The 22651-nt window shown below is 48.8% G+C and overlaps 1 protein-coding gene across 1 annotated transcript in view; it reads left to right on the top strand.

Moving 5' to 3' along the window:
• Window positions 1-1078: 1078 nt before the first annotated feature.
• The window catches only part of ATAD2B (ATPase family AAA domain containing 2B), a 714191-nt gene continuing 692618 nt past the window's right edge, over window positions 1079-22651 (top strand). Inside the window, 1 exon segment of the mRNA XM_030198808.1 lies at window positions 1079-1401. Within this exon segment, the coding sequence (XP_030054668.1) occupies window positions 1243-1401 (159 nt within the window). The 5' untranslated portion in view covers window positions 1079-1242.

The raw sequence follows: 22651 nt of genomic DNA on the forward strand, positions 1-22651 counted from the left end.
CCAAATTTTGAGTCATAAGAGGGCAGCACACACTCTAACATGAAGTACACAAATACTGCTGCCATTGCTCTCTTGCTTGTCTTTTTGGCCATGCACCCACCTCACATAGATGCCTAGTCTGCGTAGTGTCACAACCAACCTTGCATGTAAATAAGTTCTATCAATAAGTTAACTTAAAAAAAAGTTAGCACCTTATACTTTCCTGTTAATCATCATGGTTGGAATTCAGTTTTGTAAACACTGCCCTGCAACAGTCTTCTAGAAGCTGTATTATATTTAGGTATAACTAAATTAACATGGACGTCAAGGGTTAAAGCCTTCAGTGGCAGAAGATGAAGAATATCTTCTTCAGCTATTCCAAGCAATTGGGCAGAAAGGTTCACACCACATACTTGCTATTTGTAATCTATTTTTTTTTTAATCAGCATATAAAAATCTCTGGGGACAATGATAAACATGGCTTTCTCCACCCAGTGAAAATACATCTTAAAAACTGATCTTTTCTTCAGCAAAAACGAATAAAACGGATTTAAAACAAGCCACCATATTCTTTAAACACGGGGAAAAAAAGGTTCAAATCAGGACAGCCGATGTCTTGTCTGTGATGACAGCGCCGGAAGAGCCTCCAGCATCTCCACACGAAAAGTACACACACTATATCCTGGGGGAGGGGTCAGAGCAGGAACAGATTTCAGGCTTCGGTAATGCCAAACATAACAAAATCCACAATAACAACTTTTATTTCAATAAATATTTCTTCCCCAACTCCCTCAAAAAGCTAATAAAAAAAACCCCGTCTCTATCTCCTTCCCCCCATATACTGCCAAGCCCAGCTTCCCCTTTTCACTGCAACGTAAGAGGTGGAGCTAAACCTCCTTTCCTCAGCTGCAAACTTAGTACCGCCTCCTTCAAAAGTCACACACTTGCATCATAGAATCACCGTACGAGGTTAGAGAGTAACTCACGCTGCCATAGAGTGGTAGTCCAGTACTAGAGAGTAACCCAGAGACTAAGGAACTTGGGTTAGCTTCGTAGGCGCCCTCCGGCGGAAGGCGCTAGAAGTGGCGGGGCTTGTGAAAGAAAGAGAAAGAGCGAGAAATGGCGCTCAGCGGCTCTGCTTGAGAGAAGGTTTCGCGCTCTTGTCCGGGTTTTTGTCTGTCTTTTCCCGTGGGTTGATTAGTGCGCTTACATTCATACACAGAAAACGGGGGAGGGCGCTTTACCCCTCCCCGGCACTACAGTATGGTGAACACCCGGCTGAGCGCGCACCGCGGCCAAAGAGGCACTGGCAGCGGTGGCGGCGGTGGTAGCAACAGTACCGGCACCGGTGGCAGTAGTCATTTTATATCGTCCCGCACCCGCTCGTCTAAGCGGCGGCAGAGAGCGGAGGAAGACATGCCGGTGAGTGCTGCGGCTGGAGAATAGGAAATCAAAGTAAAAACTCTTTTGTGTGAGAGAAAATTCCCTGTGGTGGTTGGGAGGAGGAGGGGGGGAGAGAATGTAGTTGGAGGAGGGGGTTTTCATCTTTTTCTAGGGGGGGGGGGGGAGTAGGTTTTCTGTGTACTGTGGGGCGAGGAAGGGAGTAACCTAAGGTTTTTAGGTTTTTTTTTTTTGGTCCTGGTGTAGGTGTATGCGTGTCTGTGTCTCACCCTGTGTCTGTCTGAAGGAAAGAAGACAGCAGGCGCAGCCAGCCAGCCCAGCAACCGCTCCATCTCTGGCTGTGACTGGCATTGCACGCGCATGCGCACACGCAGTTACTTGCAAAACTTTGTTTTATGGGGGTGAAAAATAGGTTTATTATTGTTAGGTGCTAAATAGTTAATTGTTTATTTTATAGGTTAGGCCGAAAACAGTTGTAAGGTATAGTTTTTTTCATAGCTGGTTACGTTTTATACCGCTTTTCAAAGATTTGAGTGTTAATGGTTTGTCTTTATTTTCTCTTTACATTTAAATGTTTTATCCCACTCCGTGTTTAGTATTTTTGTCACGCACTTTGCAATTTTTTCCCCTTAATCTAACACTTACACCTTTCGCATCGCTCTTCATACCAGGTTAACTGAAAAAAGTTGTATTACATCACTTGTTTTCTTTGTACACAGTCTTTATCTGCCCTAATTTTCTTGCCTCGTTCTGCTTTATTTTATATTCTTCTTTTCTGTGCTCCTTTTTTAGAGATCCCTTATATATTTGAAACGCAGTTTTAGTTTTTCTTATTTTTATGTTTGCTTATAAGAAATATTGTTTTTTTTTCTATAGCTTCTTTTAGTTTAGCTCTAATTTTCTTGCCTCATTCTGCTTTATTTAATACTAGTAAAAAAGGCCGCTTTCTGTTTTAAAGAAAACGGGCGCTAGCAAGGTTTTTTTTTTGTGTCCAGAGAGAGAGAGAGTCTGACAGAGAGTGTTTGTGTGTGAGAGAGTGTGTCAGAGAGAGAGAGAGAGTCTGACAGAGAGTGTTTGTGTGTGAGAGAGTGTGTCAGAGAGAGAGAGAGAGTCTGACAGAGAGTGTTTGTGTGTCGGAGAGAGAGTGTGTGTCTGATAGTGTGTGGGTGTGATAGAAAAAGAGTGCTTGTGTGTCAGAGAGAGAGAGAGAGAGTGTGTGTGTATGTGTGTGAGACAGTGTTTCCCCTTTCCCACTATAAGGTACCTGAATCCTTAGTGGATCATCCAGTACCTGCTCAGCCTCTTCACCCAATGTCCAAGTCCCCATCTCCATCCTCCCAATCAAAGGCTCCGCCCTTTCTGCCTCGCCTCACCTCACGCGTGGAACAAACTCCCCGAGCCCATATGCCAGGCCCCCTCCCTGCCCATCTTCAAATCCCTGCTTAAAGCCCACCTCTTCAATGTCGCCTTCGGCACCTAACCTCTACACCCCTACCCAGGAAATCTTGACTGCCCCAACTTGACATTTCGTTCTTTATATTGTAAGCTCCTTTGAGCAGGGACCGTCCTTTGTGTATTTTGTATAGCGCTGCGTAACCCTAGTAGCGCTCTAGAAATGTTAAGTAGTAGTAGTTTCTGTAGATTATTCCCCCCCCCCTCCCTCATTGTCTTCTTCTGTCCCCTCTGAGTCCCACGCCACCCTCTCTCCCCTCCGAGTTCCACGGCCCCCTTTCCTCTCGTCCTATTTACAGGCTGTCCTCCCTCCCCACTCCCATTCCCCTGCAACTCACCAGTGCATAAGTTTCCAGGTGTTCGCCACGGCCCTGTGGTCGGCCGCCGCCTGCTTGTGGTGGCCAACCAGCTTCAGGTCGTATTGTAGCTTGTCGTCATTAGTGAAGTGTTTGTGTGTGTGTGATAGATATAGATTTTTTTTCAGAATTTTGTTTGAGGGGTGCGAAAGGTAGGTTTGGCTAGTTCGGAGGGTGTGATGGTGTGTGTGAGTGAGAATGTTAGGGGGGTGGGGGATTGTGAACTGTGAGGGAGTGGGGAGGGGGTTTTGAAGGGGGGGGGGGGTCTGCGTTCCTGTGGTGATGGGTTGAAAGTGAGGGTTCCTTTAGGTTGTGTTTTTTGTGGCTATCAGTTTTTTTTGTGTGTGTGTGAATGTTTGGGGGGGGGGGGGGCGGATGGTGAACTGTGAGGGAGTGGCTGTGGGCTTGGAGGGGGGTCCAAATGAAACAGCTTTAAAGTTGTTACAGATGGACCAATAATAAAGGACAACCTGGATGCAGCAGCTCATACATTTGCTTGCTTTATTTTGAGTGTATAGCAATGACGGCTGCACGGAAGAGTGGAAATAGAGATCAACCAAATTGGCTTCCTTGCTTACAGGGAACTAAATAGGCTCACCTCTTCTTTCTGGTGGGAGGAGCTCTGAACATGCTCTGTTGCTTTTGTTTTCTTTGTCTAGTACTGGGGAAGACTCGGAGGCGGCGGGGTGGGAGGTGCAGCGACGGTGGGGACTTGGAGGGGGTTCAGGGGCTTTCAGGGGGGTCAGTGTTGCTTGAGTGGGTGGGGTGGGCCCCTCACAGCGCCTCTCACCTCCGTGTAAAGGTGCTACAGCAGAGGCAACAGCTGCTCGTTCCCCTTCGGGCCTCCCTCCCTGTCCCGCCCTCGTCTGAGTAAATTCTTGGAGGTGAGAGGCGCTGTGAGGGGCCGGGCGGCGTGCCGGTGGCAGATGGAGGGGAGTGAGTGAAAGGGGGAGCGACGGCGAGGTGGACGGGGGGCTGTTGGCACGTCATGCTTGAGACGCGTCATTCGCCTGCCCTCGACGTCATCACGCTGCCCTTTCTCCCTCTATTATTGCTTTCCGGAGCAATAAATAAATCCAGCTCTACGGGGGATCCGGGGAAGGGCAGCGCTTCGGGGCGGTGGGTTTTTGCTAGGTGGGCGGCAGTTTCGGGAGAGGGAGGGCAGGTGGCAGTTTTTTGAGGGCGGTGTGCAGCGATTCCTAGGCAGGGGGAGGAGTGCCTACTCCTCCCCCTGGCTGGGTCATGGTTTGCCTGGGTCGTCACAGTTTGTGTTGTTTTCTGGGCGTCGGGCTGGACTCGGAGGCGCAGCCAGTCAGTGGCACTTCAGGAATGACGTCACTTTTATCTACTCCACTTTCCTGAGCTGCTCTGGCCAGAAACCACGGTTCCAGGCAGTCTCAGAAGGTTGGAGGTGAGAATTATTATATAGGATTCTTCTTTTCTGTGCTCCTTTTTCAGAGATCCGGTATATATTTGAAATGCAGTTTTAGTTTTTCTTATTTTTATGTTTGCTTATAAGAAATAGTTTTTTTTTTCTATAGCTTCTTTTAGTTTAGCCCAATTTTTTCCCATTGCATAGATCTTTTTTTCGTTCTGCACTGCCATTGCCTCTTAAGGTACTTTTCCTATTGGTGACTTTGAAATTTAGAGCTGTGATGTCTGTGTGGCTCCTTTCTCATGGGGAAAACGTAACCCCCCCCCCTTCTTAATTCTATAAAATTGCATTCCATATCATCAAGCTGATCAATCCATAGACTGGTGGGTTGTGTCCATCTACCAGCAGGTGGAGATAGAGAGCAAACTTTTGCCTCCCTATATGTGGTCATGTGCTGCCGGAAACTCCTCAGTATGTTCTCTATCTCAGCAGGTGGTGGTCACACACAGCAGCAGCTCTGGCTAGGCCTCCAAGCCTAATTCTTAGGTTTTGTTGAGTGCCTGGGGTTGAGGGCTCTTTGGAGCAAGTGCAAACCTGGTGGTGCCAGGTCCCTCCTTTTCTCCCCCCTCCCGCTGGCTCCGTTAAAAAAAAAAAAGTTTTGAACGTCCTTAAAGGCGTTTATTTCGACGTTTATTTAAACGTTTATTGCAGCTACTCACTGGGACACCAGGTCGTTACAGCTCGGAGTGGCAAGCAGGTAATTTTTACCTTTTTATAGCGGGCAGGGGGTTCCCCGATTCTTCTCCTCGTGGCATATGGCGTCGGAGGGCGAGGGCGCAAAGAGTCGCTCCCCGGATCGCTTGAGCGCTTCTAGAGGGGATGCGGGGGTCTTAAAGCCTGATTCGCCCTTGTTGGGTGACAGTTTCGTGACCGATGAATGTCCCGGTCCTTCCTCCGGCGTGGCGGTTTTTCCCGCCATAAACGCCCATCTCCCGCTCCTCGCCTCCGCCATCTTGGCCGGCCACGCAGCTCGGACGGCTTCTTCTTGGGCCGCCCTTGAGGTTGGAGACATTAATGCCATGAACGCCCTTAATTTGGGCGACGGCACAAAAGCGGCTAAAGTTAAGCGCCGTTCTTCCCGCGCGGCTACTTCGCGGAGTGTCGCGCCGGACGCCATTTTGGATGCGCAGCATGTCTCTCCCCCGCTCTTGCGAGCGCCGGTTGAGGGTGCGTCTAGGGCTGTAGCCCAGGCTGCGGAAGTGCACAGTCTGGGGGGTTTCTCCCCCGAGTTTGTTTTGCTGCTGCATCAGGCCTTCCTTATGCAAAACGCTGCCCCTGCTCCCTCGTCTGGTAAAGAGGTTGAGGTTCCCAGAGGTAAACGCCCTCGGGTTGATTCCCAGGCCTTGGAGGACTTTGTCTCCTCCGATGTAGATGAGGGCAGCGTATCTCCCAACGGTCCTTTGCGGATTCCTTGGAGGAGACGGATCCCCGCTCGGATGGAGCGGATGACCCCTCTGCAGCGCGGCTTTTTAGCTCAGAGGATTTGCCCAACCTGTTGATACAGGCCATGGACACTTTGAAGATTTCCTCTCCGGAGGACGTCTCTCCCTCAGCCCCTGTTGGCTCTGCCATTATGCTGGGGACGAAGCGCCCGCCTAGAACCTTCCACGTGCATGATGCCATTCACACCTTAATTTCGGCTCAATGGGATGTCCCTGAAGCGAGCCTTAAAGTGGCTAGGGCTATGTCCCGCCTCTATCCTTTGACTGAAAGTGAACGTGAGGCCTATCTGTGGCCTACCGTGGATTCTTTAATCACTGCGGTGACTAAGAAAACGGCGTTGCTGGTGGAAGGTGGCACGGCCCTAAAGGACGCCCAAGACAGAAGATTGGAGGCGGCCTTAAGGTCGTCCTTTGAGGCGGCTGCTTTAAGTTTGCAGGCCTCAGTTTGCGGCTCCTATGTGGCCAGGGCGTGCCTGACTATGGTGCAGCAGGCTTCCCCCTCGGATCATTCCTTGAGGGCTGATTGGCCGGCCCTGGAATCGGGCTTAGCCTATTTGGCAGACTTGCTGTATGATGTCTTGAGGGCCTCAGCTAAAGGCATGGCTCAGACAATCTCTGCGCGGCGGTGGCTTTGGCTGAAACATTGGTCTGCTGACCACGCCTCTAAATCCCGCCTGGCTAGATTGCCTTTTAAAGGCAAGCTGCTCTTTGGGGTCGAGCTGGACAAAATCGTGACCGATCTCGGCACGTCTAAGGGCAAGAAGTTACCAGAGGTCAGGGCTCGGGCTAGTACTCGTCCCGGTACCTCCAGAGGACGGTTTCAGGAAGCCCGTCGGTACCGCCCGGGCAGGTCGGGTTCCTCTGCCCCCTCTTCCTTTAAGAGGAATTTCTCCCCCAAGCAGCATTCCTTTCGCAGAGACCGCCGTCCCGGAGGTGCTCCCTCCGGTCCTCCCCCAGGGTCTCGTACCCAATGACGGGGCCTTGGTCCACGCCCCAGTGCAGATTGGAGGACGGCTGTCCTCGTTTCTGGGCGAGTGGACCACAATAACTTCAGACGCTTGGGTGCTGGAAGTCATCAGAGACGGCTACAAGCTAGAGTTCTGCCGACCCTTAAGAGACGGGTTTGTATTCTCTCCCTGCAAGTCTCCGGTCAAAGTTGTGGCAGTGCAGCAGACTTTGGACAATCTGATCCGCCTGGGTGCGGTCGTTCCGGTGCCAGAAAGTCAGCTTGGCAAGGGGCGTTACTCCATTTACTTTGTGGTACCAAAGAAAGGAGGTTCTGTCCGGCCTATCCTCGACCTCAAAGAGGTCAATCGGGCCTTGAAAGTGCGGCACTTTCGCATGGAGACTCTCCGCTCTGTTATAGCGGCAGTGAAGGCAGGGGAGTACCTGGCATCCTTGGACATCAAGGAAGCGTACTTGCATATTCCCATCTGGCCTCCTCATCAACGCTTTCTGCGTTTTGCAGTCCTGGGCCGACACTTCCAGTTCAGAGCCCTCCCGTTCGGGTTGGCTACTGCTCCGCGGACCTTTTCCAAAGTAATGGTGGTCATCGCGGCCTTCCTGCGAAAGGAAGGAGTACAAGTCCATCCTTATCTGGACGACTGGTTGATCCGAGCCCCCTCTTATGCAGAGTGCGGCAAAGCTGTGGACCGGGTAGTTGCTCTTTTGAGCTCCCTGGGATGGATCATCAACTGGGAGAAAAGCCAGCTGCGCCCGACTCAGTCCCTGGAGTATCTGGGAGTTCGATTCGACACCCAAGTGGGCAGAGTGTTCCTGCCAGACAATCGGATTGTCAAGCTTCAGGCTCAGGTGGACCAGTTCCTAGTAGCCTCTCCTCTTCGGGCTTGGGACTATGTGCAGCTGTTGGGCTCTATGACGGCCACGATGGAAGTAGTGCCCTGGGCCAGGGCTCATATGAGACCACTACAACAATCTCTGCTGCAGCGCTGGACTCCGATGTCGGAGGATTATGCTGTGCGCCTTCCCTTGGACCCAGCAGTGCGCAAGGCGCTGAGCTGGTGGATGCAGACAGACAAGTTGTCTGCGGGAATGCCTCTGGTGACCCCGGAGTGGATTGTCGTCACGACGGACGCCTCTTTGTCGGGCTGGGGAGCCCACTGCTTGGGAAGGACAGCGCAGGGGCTCTGGTCTCCTGCAGAGGCAAAGTGGTCTATCAACCTCCTGGAACTCAGAGCCATTCGGTTGGCGCTTTTGGAGTTCATCCCGGTACTGGTGTTGAAGCCGGTACGGGTCCTGTCGGACAATGCCACGGCTGTGGCCTATGTCAACCGCCAGGGAGGTACCAAGAGCGCCCCTCTAGCCAAGGAGGCTATGAATCTATGCCAGTGGGCAGAAGCGAACCTGGAGCAGCTGTCAGCGGCCCACATTGCCGGAGTCATGAATGTCAAGGCGGACTTTCTCAGTCGCCATACCTTGGAGCCCGGAGAGTGGCAGCTATCTGCTCAGGCGTTCTTGGACATCACGAAGCGCTGGGGCCAGCCGAGCCTAGATCTGATGGCGTCATCGGCCAATTGCCAAGTGCCGCGCTTTTTCAGCAGAGGACGGGACCCTCGATCCCTGGGAGTAGATGCTCTTCTCCAACAGTGGCCGACTCAAGAGCTTCTCTATGTGTTCCCGCCCTGGCCCATGTTGGGCAGGGTGCTAGACCGGGTGGCAAAGCATCCCGGCAGGGTAATCCTGGTGGGTCCGGATTGGCCCAGACGTCCCTGGTATGCGGACTTGATCAGGCTCTCAGTCGACGATCCTCTGCGGCTGCCAGTGGAGCAGGGCCTGTTACATCAGGGTCCCGTGGTGATGGAGGATCCCTCCCCCTTTGGTCTTACGGCCTGGCTATTGAGCGGCAGCGTCTGAGAAAGAAGGGCTTCTCAGACAAGGTCATCGCCACTATGCTGAGAGCGAGGAAGCGCTCTACTTCTACTGCTTACGCCAGGGTTTGGCGTATCTTTGCAGCGTGGTGTGAAGCAGGCTCACTTTCTCCCTTCACTGCTCCAATTTCTTCAGTGTTGGCGTTCCTGCAAGAAGGTCTGGAGAAAGGCCTGTCGCTCAGTTCCCTTAAAGTCCAGGTAGCGGCTCTGGCTTGCTTCAGGGGCCGCCTGAAGGGTGCTTCCCTGGCTTCGCAGCCAGATGTGGTGCGCTTTCTCAAGGGAGTTAATCACCTGCGCCCTCCTCTGCACTCAGTGGTGCCTGCGTGGAATCTCAACCTGGTGCTAAGAGCATTGCAGAAGCCGCCTTTTGAACCCTTGTCGAGGGCATCTCTGAAAGACCTGACGTTGAAAGCAGTCTTTTTGGTGGCTATCACTTCAGCCAGAAGGGTTTCCGAGCTCCAGGCGCTCTCATGTCGAGAGCCCTTTCTGCAGTTCACTGAGGCAGGAGTGACTATTCGCACAGTGCCTTCCTTCCTGCCCAAGATTGTTTCTCGCTTCCATGTGAATCAGCAGCTCTGTCTCCCTTCCTTTCGTAGGGAGGACTACCCAGAGGAGTACTCTGCTCTTAAATATCTGGATGTGAGACGAGTCATCATCAGATACTTGGAAGTGACCAATGAGTTCCGGAAATCGGATCATCTGTTTGTCCTGTTTGCAGGTCCTCGTAAGGGTCTGCAGGCTGCTAAGCCTACAGTGGCAAGATGGGTCAAGGAAGCCATTGCAGCGGCTTATGTGGCCGCGGGGAAGGTGCCGCCTATCCAGCTGAAGGCTTACTCCACTAGAGCTCAGGCGGCCTCGATGGCAGAGGCCGGGTCCTACTCCTTGGAAGAGATATGCAAGGCGGCAACTTGGGCTTCGGCTCATACATTCTCCAAGCATTACCGCTTGACTGTGGCTGCACGGGCGGAGGCCCGGTTTGGAGCTTCAGTGTTGAGGTCAGGGATTTCAATGTCCCGCCCTGGGTGAGTACTGCTTCGGTACATCCCACCAGTCTATGGATTGATCAGCTTGATGATATGGAAGGTAAAATTATGTATCATACCTGATAATTTTCTTTCCATTAATCATAGCTGATCAATCCATAGCCCCTCCCAGATATCTGTACTGTTTTTATTCTGGTTGCATTTCAGGTTCAAGTTTAGTCTTCAGTTACTTCAGAAAGACTTCGTGTTCAAGTTTTTTCACTTGGATTCTTCAAGAGTTGAGACGAGTTTGTGTTACAGTGAGCTGCTGCATTCCTCTCCCCTCCGTTTTACGGGGCTGGATTGAGATTTAAATTCTGCCGGCACTCCCTCCCGCTTCGTGCGGCTGTAGGGCAGCTTTGTACCCCTCCCGCTTCGGCGGTGTTAGGGTCAGTCAGCTCCTCCCGCGGTTGCGGTTGCAGGATAAGCCAGATCCCCCCGCATCGGCGGGTGTGGTGTCCCTCCCCCGCTCTGCGGGGATGAGCTGGACGGATTCCCCTCCCCCACTTGTGTGGGGATGAGCTGGGTTAATTCCCCTCCCCCGTTTCGGCGGTGGTGAGCTGGGCAGAGTGTCCCTTCGTGGGTGTAATTTTCTAAGTGCTGAGTCCTGCGGATGGAGCTTTGATATCGACATACTGAGGAGTTTCCGGCAGCACATGACCACATATAGGGAGGCAAAAGTTTGCTCTCTATCTCCACCTGCTGGTAGATGGACACAACCCACCAGTCTATGGATTGATCAGCTATGATTAATGGAAAGAAAATTATCAGGTATGATACATAATTTTACCTTAACAATTTCACGCGTAACGCACAAAGTTGTGTTCATAATACAACATAGTAGGGTTAAAATATTTTTATTAACTTGGAGATGTGTTGGGAGGTGGTTAACTTGGAGATGTGTTGGGAGGTGGTTTGGCAGAGGAGTCAGGGCTGCTGTGGTCTGGGTCCGCTGCTGGTTCAGTGCTAGGAAGACTATGTACCAGCGTGCAGTTTTGATCCTTTTCAATTTAGAATCAACCTAGAGAAGTTCATCTGGGTAATACAATTGCGAATCTTCTTTGGAGGCCAGGACAGCCAAGGTGTACTATCACGTGTAAGTACAAAATCACGTTGGCTACCACCTATCCCACTTGATCCGGTCGTTGAAGCTTTTAAACAACTAGTACTACGAGATGTGCTTAAATTTTACAACACAGATTATGTAGGTTACCGAGATAATTTAGGTAAACAGGAGCGGCAAGCTTTGAATAATTTAAGAAACAATAAGAATGTGGTGATTAAGCATGCCGATAAGGGTGGGGCGGTTGTGGTCTTAGACAGAATTGAATATACTACAGAGGTAGAGTCACAATTAGCAGATGCCACTGCTTATAGTGAATTGGATGTAGAGCAGACCCCAGAGTTAAAGGACAGGATTAAAGAGGTCACGCAAATGGGTCTAGAACAAGGTTTTTAACACGCAAGGAATATCAGTTCCTCAATAATAGAATACCAGTGATCCCAGTATTATACACTCTACCTAAGATTCACAAAAATCCAACTAATCCGAGTAGACCGATTTTTGTCTTTGAGGGGCGCTCTGTTAGAAACACTATCAGCGTACGTTGATACGTTTCTCAAAGAGGTGGTGACCGAAAGTTCATCGTTTATTGAAGCTACAACACATTTTTTACAGCTGCTGAGCAATGTAGTATTACCAGAGATCCCCACCATGATGGTGACATTGGGTATTAAATTTTTATATACAATGATCCCGCAAGATGAGTTAGTAGTCATTAATTATATGGATCACACTTGAGACCCGGCTGAGACCGCATGAGGTCCCTTCAGAGTTTATATTACTATTGACGAAATTAGCACGTCAAAAATTTTTTTTTCTGTCCCAAGATAAATTATTTGCACAAACTTTAGGGGTTGCAATGGGAGCAACTTTTGCCCCCACATTAGCAAACCTTTATACGATGGCCTTCGAAGACAAATGGCTCACACAATCACCTTGGCAGAATAAGATGTCCTTTTACTACTACTTAACTACTACTACTTAACATTTCTAGAGCGCTACTAGGGTTACGCAGCGCTGTACAAATTAACAAATAAGGACAGTCCCTGCTCAGAAGAGCTTACAATCTAAAGGACGAAATGTCAAGTTGGGGTAGTTTAGATTTCCTGAGAAAAGGTGTAGTGATTAGGTGCCGAAGGCGACATTGAAGAGATGGGCTTTGAGCAATGATTTGAAGATGGGTAGGGAGGGGGCCTGGCGTATGGGCTCAGGGAGTTTGTTCCAAGCATGGGGTGAAGCGAGGCAGAAAGGGCGAAGCCTAGAGTTGGTGGTGGTGGAGAAGGGTACTGAAAGGAGGGATTTGTCAAGAGAGCGGAGGTTACGGGTGGGGACATAAGGGGAGATGAGAGTAGAGAGATAAGGAGGGGCTGCAGATCGAGTGCATTTGTAGGTGAGTAGGAGAAGCTTGAACTGTATGCGGTATCTGATCGGAAGCCAGTGAAGTGACTTGAGGAGAGGGGTGATATGAGTATATCGGTTGAGGCGGAAGATAAGACGTGCGGCCGAGTTCTGGATGGACTGAAGGGGGGATAGATGGCTAAGTGGGAGGCCGGTGAGGAGTAGGTTGCAGTAGTCAAGGCGAGAGGTAATGAGAGAGTGGATGAGAGTTTGAGTGGTGTGCTCGGAGAGGAGGGGGCGAATTTTGCTAATGTTATAGAGGAAGAAGCGACAGGTCTTGGCTATCTGCTGGATATACGCAGAGAAGGAGAGGGAGGAGTCGAAGGTTGCGGGCAGATGAGACAGGGATGATGAGGGTGTTATCAATTGAGAGAGAGAGTGAAGGGAGAGGAGAAGTGGGTTTGGGTGGGAACACAATAAGTTCCGTCTTGGCCATGTTTAGTTTCAGGTGACGGTTGGACATCCAGGCAGCAATGTCGGATAGGCAGGCCAGTACTTTGGCCTGGGTTTCCGCAGTGATTTCTGGTGTGGAGAGATAAAGCTGGGTGTCGTCAGCATAAAGATGATATTGGAAACCATGAGAAGAGATTAGGGAGCCTTTTGGAGTCAATACATCAATGATATATTTTTATTATGGCATGGCAGCCTTAGTGAGCTGGAAAACTTTAAAGTATGGCTCAATCACCGCCATTCCAGGATACAGTTCACCTTATCGCGTTCAACTACCTTGATAGATTTTTTGGATGTAAAGATTCATCTAACAAGCGGTTCATAACAAAGGTATTCACAAAACCAACAGATAGGAATACCATTCTTGAGTTGTGTTTGTCATCCAAGAGCATTGCGAGAAAGCCTCCCCTTTTTGCAATTTTTGCGATTCAAACGTATCTGTACAAGGGAAGAAGACTTTGAGAGTCAAGCGCAGCGGTTTAATGACAATCTGCGACAAAGAATCTATCCACATAAAGTCCTGCGAAAGGCATACCTCCAAGTCAAATACAACAATAGAGACCTACTACTTCAAAGAAGACCACAGACAGATCAGACAGACTTGATGATGACATTTGTGATGAGGTTTGCTCCAGGTGGAGAGGCGGCAGCCAGAATTATCAGACAACACTGGGACATCATGAACACACTCTCTTTTCACGCAACATCGAATAAGAACTGCTTTTTCTTTTTTGAATCTTTTATTTTGCATTTTCAAAGTTATACAAGCCAAAGTTCAAACACTACAATTCTCCAAAATACATTAATTGATCAAATCGTTAACATTGCCAAATCTTAATAACAGTGATGTGTCTTCTGATATTACTCCCATCTCCCCTATTTCACCCTTCCGCAAATTATATGGCATTAGGATTTTACAGTGGTAGCCATCCAGGCTGTATATGGTTCCCAAATCTTTTGATGCTGAATCAAACGCCCTTTTCTTAAGGCAGTAAGTTTGGACATCAATTGAATGTACTCCAGTTTTTCCAATACCACTGAGATGTCCGGCAGTCTCGGTTTTATCCATGTCGCTGCAAGTACTAATTTGCCCGCCACAAACACCTGGGTGGCGAATTGATGTATATGCCGTGGTATATTGGGTGGTTTAAAGTGTAATAGGCAATATTCCATTTTCAATTGATAATGTAAAGTAGTCACTAAGCAAACAAAGTCTACGATGCTTGCCCAATATCTTTGCGCATGTATACAGGACCACCAGACATGATACATATCACTCTCTTCTCCACAGGCCCTCCAGCATTCTGCTGAGCTTAGTCGGAACATTTTTATTTTTATTTATTTATTTATATGAAGTTTTTATTGAAAGAAAGTACAATTGTCCAGCAAAACAAAGCAGGAATGGACCTTATATGTTACATAAAATGTCATACCACATAGCATAAGCAACACACTAATCAGCATAAAACACACAAACCCTGCATTGCCAGCCCAATAAGCCCAAACCCGTATACTGATTTGCCACTGTGCATGAACAAACAAAGCCTCCAACACTTCAATCTTTATAGAACTTTTACAATATAAAACGCCCAACCCCCCCTCCCTATTTGAACTTGCACAACTAGTACTCGTAACACTCTGCAGGTTTTGTAGTTATGATAAAAGGATCCCAGGTTGAGTGCCACCTACTGAGTTGATTACACCTCTCAGCTATTAACTTTTCCATTTCATAAACATACCCCAATTTCTTAAGCCACCGAGCTAATGGTGGGACTGCAGGGAGTTTCCAGCAAGCCGCTATGACAATTCTAGCCGCACATGTGGCATAACGTAAAAGGTGATGTTGAATGGGGGAGAGTCCCACCACTTTTGCTGAGAAGAGAGAGACTGTGGGGTGCCACGGAACTGGGCTTCCCAGCCACATCTGCAATCTGTTGCGGACCGCTTTCCAGAAAGCCCTGATTTTCCTACAGTTCCACCAAACGTGCCCCATGGAACCCTTAACCCCACAGCCCCTCCAGCACAACTCTGACAACGCTGGGTAAATGCGCTGGAGGCGGTCAGGTGACATATACCACCTAAATAGGACTTTAATGGCATTCTCCTTAATGGGAACATGAGATGACACCTTCGCCGCGTCCCTCTCCATCCTTTCCCATACCACCTCCTCTACTTCCATACCCAACTCCCGCTGCCAACTCCTCCATGAAGAGTGTATCGAGGTGCTTGCTGTATGATAACATTATGTAGGCGTGATATCAGTCCACTGGTCATATCCGTTCCCTCACAAAGGTACTCTAGTGCTGACTGTTCCCTAAGCATCACTTCCCGGACTGCCCGTGTTTTAAGGAAATGATGTAATTGAAGGTAGGCATATTCATCAGTCTCCACTACTGAAAATTTATCTTGGGCTTCTGGGTATGACATAAGAGACTCCCCCTCAAACAGTTGTCCCCACGTTCGCAGCCCTCCCTTGTACCACCTAGTAAACGTTCCTCTCTCTGTTCCCAGGTAAAACAATGGATTGTACGCAATAGGGGACAGGCAAGACAGTGTGCACCGACGATGTGGAAAAAGACTATCCCAGTTGGCTAGAGTAGTATATATAGAAGGACACAGACCCTCCCCCAGTGACCTAAGGGAGCTCGGAAGCCACATAATCGCCCCTAGGGGCCTATCACCCACAGTAAATTGCTCTATATGCACCCAATGCTTATCGTGGTAGCCCTGAAACCAGTCCAATGCCCCAAGCCCTCCTCGATTCCTAGCCTGATATAAGAAGACCCGCGCTAATCTTGGCCGCTTGCCTGCCCATACAAAGCGCACAATACAATCTTGTAGCACAGCTAAGAACTTGCGGGGCATCTCGATTGGGAGGGCCTGAAATAAGTACAGCAGGCGCGGCAGGACATTCATCTTAACTGCAGCTATACGACCGAACCAGGAAAGTTCCAAGTCTCCCCACCTATCCATGTCCTCTGTAAGTGCTCGGGCCATTCCCTTACAATTAGCTGAAAAAAGGTCTGAAAGCTTGGCCGTTATTTTCGCCCCCAAATATCGAAGGCTCTTATTAGCCCACCGAAAAGCGTACAAGGACTTTAATTCTTCCATCATTTCCGTAGGGAGTGACGCGTTTAAGGCTTCAGATTTCGACATATTCACTCTAAACCCTGATACTACCGAGTACTCCTCAATGTCCCGCAAGAGCACAGGAAATGTGGTCAAAGGCCGAGGGACAAAGAGCAGCACGTCATCAGCAAATAAAGACAATTTATGCTCCCTCCCTGCTATCGTAATGCCAGTAATCCCCGGATTTGATCTGACCCTAGAGGCAAATGGTTTCATCACCATAGCGAACAACAGCGGAGAGAGAGGACACCCCTGCCTAGTACTTCTGTGTAAGGTAAACGAGTGGAGGAGTGACCTAGTGGTTAGGGTGGTGGACTTTGAACTCAGTTCCTCAGTTCCCCAGGACCAATTTCCACTTCAGGCACAGGCAGCCCCTTGTGACTCTGGGCAAGTCACTTAACCATTGCCCCATGTAAGCCGCATTGAGCCTGCCATGAGTGGGAAAGCGCGGGGTACAAATGTAACAAAAAAAAAAATCAGAATTCCCCCCGTTCACTCTGATGCACGCTTTTGGTGAGTTATAGAATGCTTGAATCCACCCTCGGAACTGTGGCCCAATCCCAAATATCTCCAGAACTTTATACATAAATGGCCAATGCACCCTATCAAAGGCCTTTTCAGCATCTAGACTAAGGAAACACAGAGGCCTTCTAAATCTTTTAGCCAAATATATAATATCTACAACTCGCCTCGTGTTATCCATTGCCTTTCTGTGTGGAACAAAGCCCACTTGATCTGGATGAATGATCGTGGGAAGCAGAGGGGCCAGTCTATTGGCCAGAACCTTAGCTAATATTTTAACGTCCACGTTTAATACCGATATTGGGCGATAAGAGCCACACTCTAAGGGCTCTTTATTTGGTTTTGGTAGCACAGCTATCCAGGCCTCAAGCATAGAAGGAGGTAAGGACTCCCCCTTCCCAATTTGATTGAACAAGTCAGCCAAAAGTGGAGCTAGGTTTCGGGATAAATTTCTTATAAAATTTGTTAGGGAGCCCATCCAACCCTGGGGACTTACAAGATGGTAAATTCTGAATAGCTTTTTGGATTTCAATTGGGGTAACTGACGCATCTAGAGTTGCTCACTGTTGGTTTGTCAAGGAAGCTAGCTCACTCTGCGCTAAATAGTCTACGATGGATTCTGCGGAGGGATTAATCTCCTGATCATATAACTCCTGGTAAAATTTAATTAAAACGTCTTTGTAAAGCCTCTGAGGTGTTAAGCATATCTCCCGCACCTCCCGGACCTGAGTTACTGCCCTCTCCACCTTCTGTTTACGCAGCCGTATGGCCAAAAGACGGCCTGCCTTATTAGTGAATTCATAGGAACGAACTTTCGTTCTTGATTGGAGCTGGCATAAGTGCTCTGAATAGATGGAATCTAGCTGAATTCGCTGGCTGCGCAGCTCCTCCAGGACTTCCTGAGAACCACACGCCTTGTGCCGCTCCTCTTGTTTCTGAATCCTATCCAAACATTGAGCCAATTGGTGCCTACGGACCTTGGCTCCTTGACTGGCTAGTTGCAGAAAGTAGCCTCTAGACACGGCCTTCATAGCGTCCCACACTGTACTGAGGGGAGGGCCCGACTCAATATTCAACTCCAAGTACTCCTTTAGCACTTTCCTACATCCCTCCACAACCTCCCTTTCTTGTAGCACACTCGCATTGAGCGTCCATCTCTTATCTTTATGCTCTGCCTTAATATTGGGCAGTGTAACCCAGACCTGCGCATGGTCCGATAGTGTCACACTGCCAATACCTGCACTTGAACCTCTTTCTACGAGGGCTACATCAAGAAAAATATAATCGATTCGTGAGTATGAGGCCTGCACTGCAGAGAAGAATGTATAATCTCTCACATGTGCATGACCCAGCCTCCAAACATCGAGGGTCCCCAAGGAGTGAGCCAGGGAACCTAAAGCCAAAGAATCCTTGTTCCCTACTTGCTGAGCAGACCCAGATCTATCCAGTTTCGGATCCATGACCCCATTGAAATCTCCCCCCAAGGTGATGGATCCCTGGGCAAATGTAGCTAAGAGGTTCGTTACCTTGGTGTAAAAAGCTCCCTGGTGGTCATTTGGTGCATATATAGAGGCTATTGTTATATCAACTTGATCTATAATGATATGTAAAACCAAAAAACGCCCACCTGGGTCCCTCTTGACTTTCACTATTTGGACTGATATCATCTTATGGAACAACACCGCCACCCCGCACTTCTTAGAGCCATCTGCAGGGGAGGCAAAATAAGCCCTAGGGTAGTTAGGATGGGAGAGGAGTCTCTCATGCCGCCGGCGAAGGTGCGTCTCCTGCAACACTACTATATGAGGCTTCAGCTGCTGAAACTACTTAGAGTTTTTGCCTTTTATGGGGCACATTAAGTCCTTTTACATTATAAGATAAGACCTTTAAGTCCGTACTCATTTCGAGTGGTCAAAACAAAACAATATAAAGTGAACACTACATACCAATCCATTACATATGTCTGCAACCCCCTATTCCCCAAATGTGCAAGTCCCACCCCTCCTTCCCTACTCCCCTCCCCCCACATCCAGCCACCACCCAGAGGGGGCTAACCCCCTAGATGGGAAATAGAGAAAGTACCCCACTGTGCTCCTGACAACCCAGCTCCCCCGCCCCCCCCCCCCCCCCCCCCCCAGCCATCTCCCCGCAACCACCGTTCCCTAAGTCCTTCTTTACACAATCATCCTAGGAACAGATCAAAAGCACTCCCCATCTCCCCTCGTGTTCTCTCATCCCCCTATTATACCCACCCTCCGTCTCTCAAGCATAACCCTCACATCATATAGCATCTCCCCGTACAAATTCCCCCGCTCTTCCAAACAGTTTTACATGCAGAGAATAAACCTTCCCCAAACATAACATCCCAGGGATAACTGACAACATAACAATTCTTTAGTACTCTAAGATCATTATCCCCAATTTACCACAAGGGTGTCCATCGTCCCAGTGATCTCCACAGAAGCACTGTACTCAAATTGCAGACCCCAACGAGACTGCTTCGCCCCAGTTCAGGTTCCCTCTGCCGCTACTCCCCGCTTCGGGTTACTTCACTTAGTAGACTCAGGGATCCGCTGCCATTTTTGGAACTTCGCTTTAGTAGCAGGTGCCATCGCTCCCGGAGGTGCCTTTGAGGTCACTAATCCCGCCGCATGCAGGGACGCCCAGGCCTCGGCGAGTGAGCAGACTCTGTGCTTGGCTCCCTTAATTGTGAAATTTACTGAGAAAGGGAAACCCCATCTATAGGTGATATGCTCTTTAATTAATGCATCCAGAGCCGGTTTCAGTTGACGCCTCTATTGCAGGGTAAACTGTGAAAGATCTTGGAATACAGTTATTTTAGCTCCCCCAAATTCCAGGTCCTGTTTCTTCCGGGCGCAAGCAAGTATTTGCTCTTTAACTTCATACTTGTGGAAATGGACGATTACATCGCGCGGTCTGTTCTCCTGCCGCTGACTCAAGGCTCTGTGCGCCCTATCCAGCTCTATTGCCATTGCTGCTGCCGCCTCGGTCCCCAGTAAATTAGTGCAGAGTTTGCACAATTTGGTTAACATCCTCCGTTTCACCGCCTTCAGGAACTCCGCGAAATCGGAGATTGTTTCTCCTACCCCAATTTTCGAGGTCGTCCAATTTATAAGTTAGCTCCCTCGTTTTTTGATCCACCTCCTGGAAGTGCACCGCATGTACATTCAGGGATTCCGCATGATCTTCCAGCCGCAGTTCCACATCTTCCACTCGTCCCCCCAACTCCCGAAGGTCCGAGCTCAATACCTCTATCCGGTCCAGTATTTCTTCTTTGGATTTTTGAATGTCACCCTGGATACCGGAGAGGAGCTTTCGAAGTTCGCCAGAGACGCCCTTTTTGGCGGGTAGCCTCCGTGATTCTGCCAGCGATAACGCCGAGTCAGAGCCGGATAGCGAGGCCTGCGCCATTGCCTCGTGGTGCTTCGGCGTCTTACTAGGCCCTCCTGCGGACTTCTCAGGGTCTTTATTTCGCCCCGTATGCGCTTTGCTCATGGCGATACAAGATGAGTAACTTCTAAGGACGCGTTGCAGGCTGTCCAAAATCGCTGATGGCTGCTAAATATTGCTTTTTGTAGCTGTGGGAAGCGGGAGCTATCAAGCTAAGCTGCCATTGCCAGCTGTGATGTCACTTCCTCCTTAGTCGGAACATTTTAGCCAAGCGGTTAGGGGTGTAGTACCAGCTATATAAAATCTTGTGTCCATTCTCTACCATAGTGCTGGATACCGACACCTGCAGCAAAGATTTAAAAGCCCTTGCCCATTGTGAAGGGTTATGGGTTATTCCCATTCCTAGGTCCCATTTTTGTGTATAATATTCTACTGGGTACTCTCGTGCTAGTAGAGCCTTGTATATTCTAGTAATGCACCCTCGACCTCCTCCTCCCGTCATCCCCCTTTCCAACTGTGTTTCAATTAGCTCAAGTTCCTCTCCCGCTTTTCGCTTAATGAGATTTTGCACCCTGAAATAGTGAAAGGCCTGAAGCGGGGAGAGCCCATGTTCCTGACACAATTCCTGATACATAGGAATCCTATCCTCTTTACACATTTGTCCCAGTTCATACAACCCCATTTCTTCCCAGTCTTTATATACCCTGCCAAATTCTTCAGAGCTGAACTAAGGAGCAAATCTAAGGTAAGTATGTTGAAAGTAAGTGCGCTCTGGGAAGAATTGTTCCCTTATCTTAATCCATACTGCTAATGGCCATTGTAGGAGATAGGGGCTTCTCTGGCTTAGCTCCTTAAGTGTCTGTTTGGGCAGCCATGGGATCGCTCTAAGTGGGTATGGTTCCAGCCAATGTTGTTCAATGCCAACCCATATCTTCTCTGTGTTCTGGGACCAAGTTGCTAAAAGTCTGATGTGTGCCGCACAGTAATAATCGTAAAAAGAAGGAACCCCCATACCTCCTCTGTCTCAGGGTTGGTACATCGTGTCTCGTTTTACCCTGGGTGGTCTTTTCCTCCAAATAAAGGAGAAACCTTTGCCTTGTAGGCCTCGAAAAAAGGCATCTGGTATGTCTATGGGCAGTGCCATGAACAAATATAACAATTTTGGAAGCATTATCATCTTAATAGCATTAATTCTGCCCACCCAGGATAGTGTCAGGCCTTCCCATCTTTCAATTTCCCGAAATAATTCACGTACCTTACCTGGGAAATTATACTTGAATAAATCCTCTATTCGGCGTGTTATATTTATCCCCAAGTACCTAATGTAATTAGTAGCCCATTTATAAGGGAATTGCCTTTTCAGTAAGGCTAGTGTAGAGCTAGGTATATTTACATCAAGTGCCTCGGATTTGCCAAAATTTATTTATTTTATTTTTATTATTTGTTACATTTGTACCCCGCGCTTTCCCACTCATGGCAGGCTCAATGCGGCAGGCAATGGAGGGTTAAGTGACTTGCCCAGAGTCACAAGGAGCTGCCTGTGATGGGAATCGAACTCAGTTCCTCAGTTCCCCAGGACCAAAGTCCACCACCCTAACCACTAGGCCACTCCTCCACTTTTTAAAACCCGATATTGCCCCATAATTTTGTATCTCTTCTCCTACCACCGGGAGGGCTATTTGAGGATATTTTAAGGTGAGCAGAATGTCATCTGCGAAAAGGAGTATCTTGGTTTCAATCCCCCCTCCTTTAAGGCCCCTTATCTCCTGATTCGCTCAAATCTTGGCAGCCAATGACTCCATCACTAGTGCAAACAGTAGGGGTGATAGTGCGCAACCCTGTCTGGTACCTCTGTGTAGAAGAAATGGGCGTGTCAGTGTCCCATTAATGCGCACTACTGCTGACGGGCTTTGATAAATGAGATGGAGCCACTCTACAAACCTCCCTTTGATGCCCACCTTCTCCAGTACCGCAAATAGAAAAGGCCAACCGACTCTATCAAAGGCCTTTTCAGCGTCTAAAGATAGTATACATAGTGGTGATTTAAGTATATGGGCCCCCCGTATCACCTGCAATATTCTCCGGATGTTGTCAAAAGTCTGCCGTGTGTGGACAAAGCCTGACTGGTCTTCATGTATAAGTTGTGGAAGGTGTTTCTGAAGCCGTGTAGCCATAATCTTTGTAAATATTTTATAGTCCACCCCTAACGGTGAAATCGGTCTATAAGAGCTACATAATTGAGGGTCTTTACCTGGTTTAGGTAAGACCGTAATTGTAGCCATGTTCCAAGTGTGTGGCAAGCTCGTGGTCCCATCTAACGAGTTAAATACTTGTAGCATGCAGTTGGATAGATCTAATCCTGTGCAGGGTCGAGGGACACAAACATTGAGGGGATTGCTGGACCTCTGTTCTATACTCAACCTTATAGACGTTTGGCGAGTACTACACCCTTTAGAAAAGGAATACACTCATCAGTCCAGGGCCCATGGTACTCATTCCAGGATCGATTATCTGTTAATCTTGAGAGAGCTCTTTTCAGACGTAGGAGAAGCTGAAATTGGCCCCTGTATAATCTCAGACCATGCGACGGTCTGGATGACCTGGAACTTGGGGAGTCAGGGGGGGGTGCAAAAAAGCTGGTCTTTTCCTAGCTACCTATATAATGTTGGGAAGTTCAAGGAGTTCTTAGTGAGTAAGTGGGGA

The sequence above is a fragment of the Microcaecilia unicolor genome, chromosome 3, assembly GCF_901765095.1.
Source record: "Microcaecilia unicolor chromosome 3, aMicUni1.1, whole genome shotgun sequence".
NCBI lineage: Eukaryota > Metazoa > Chordata > Amphibia > Gymnophiona > Siphonopidae > Microcaecilia > Microcaecilia unicolor.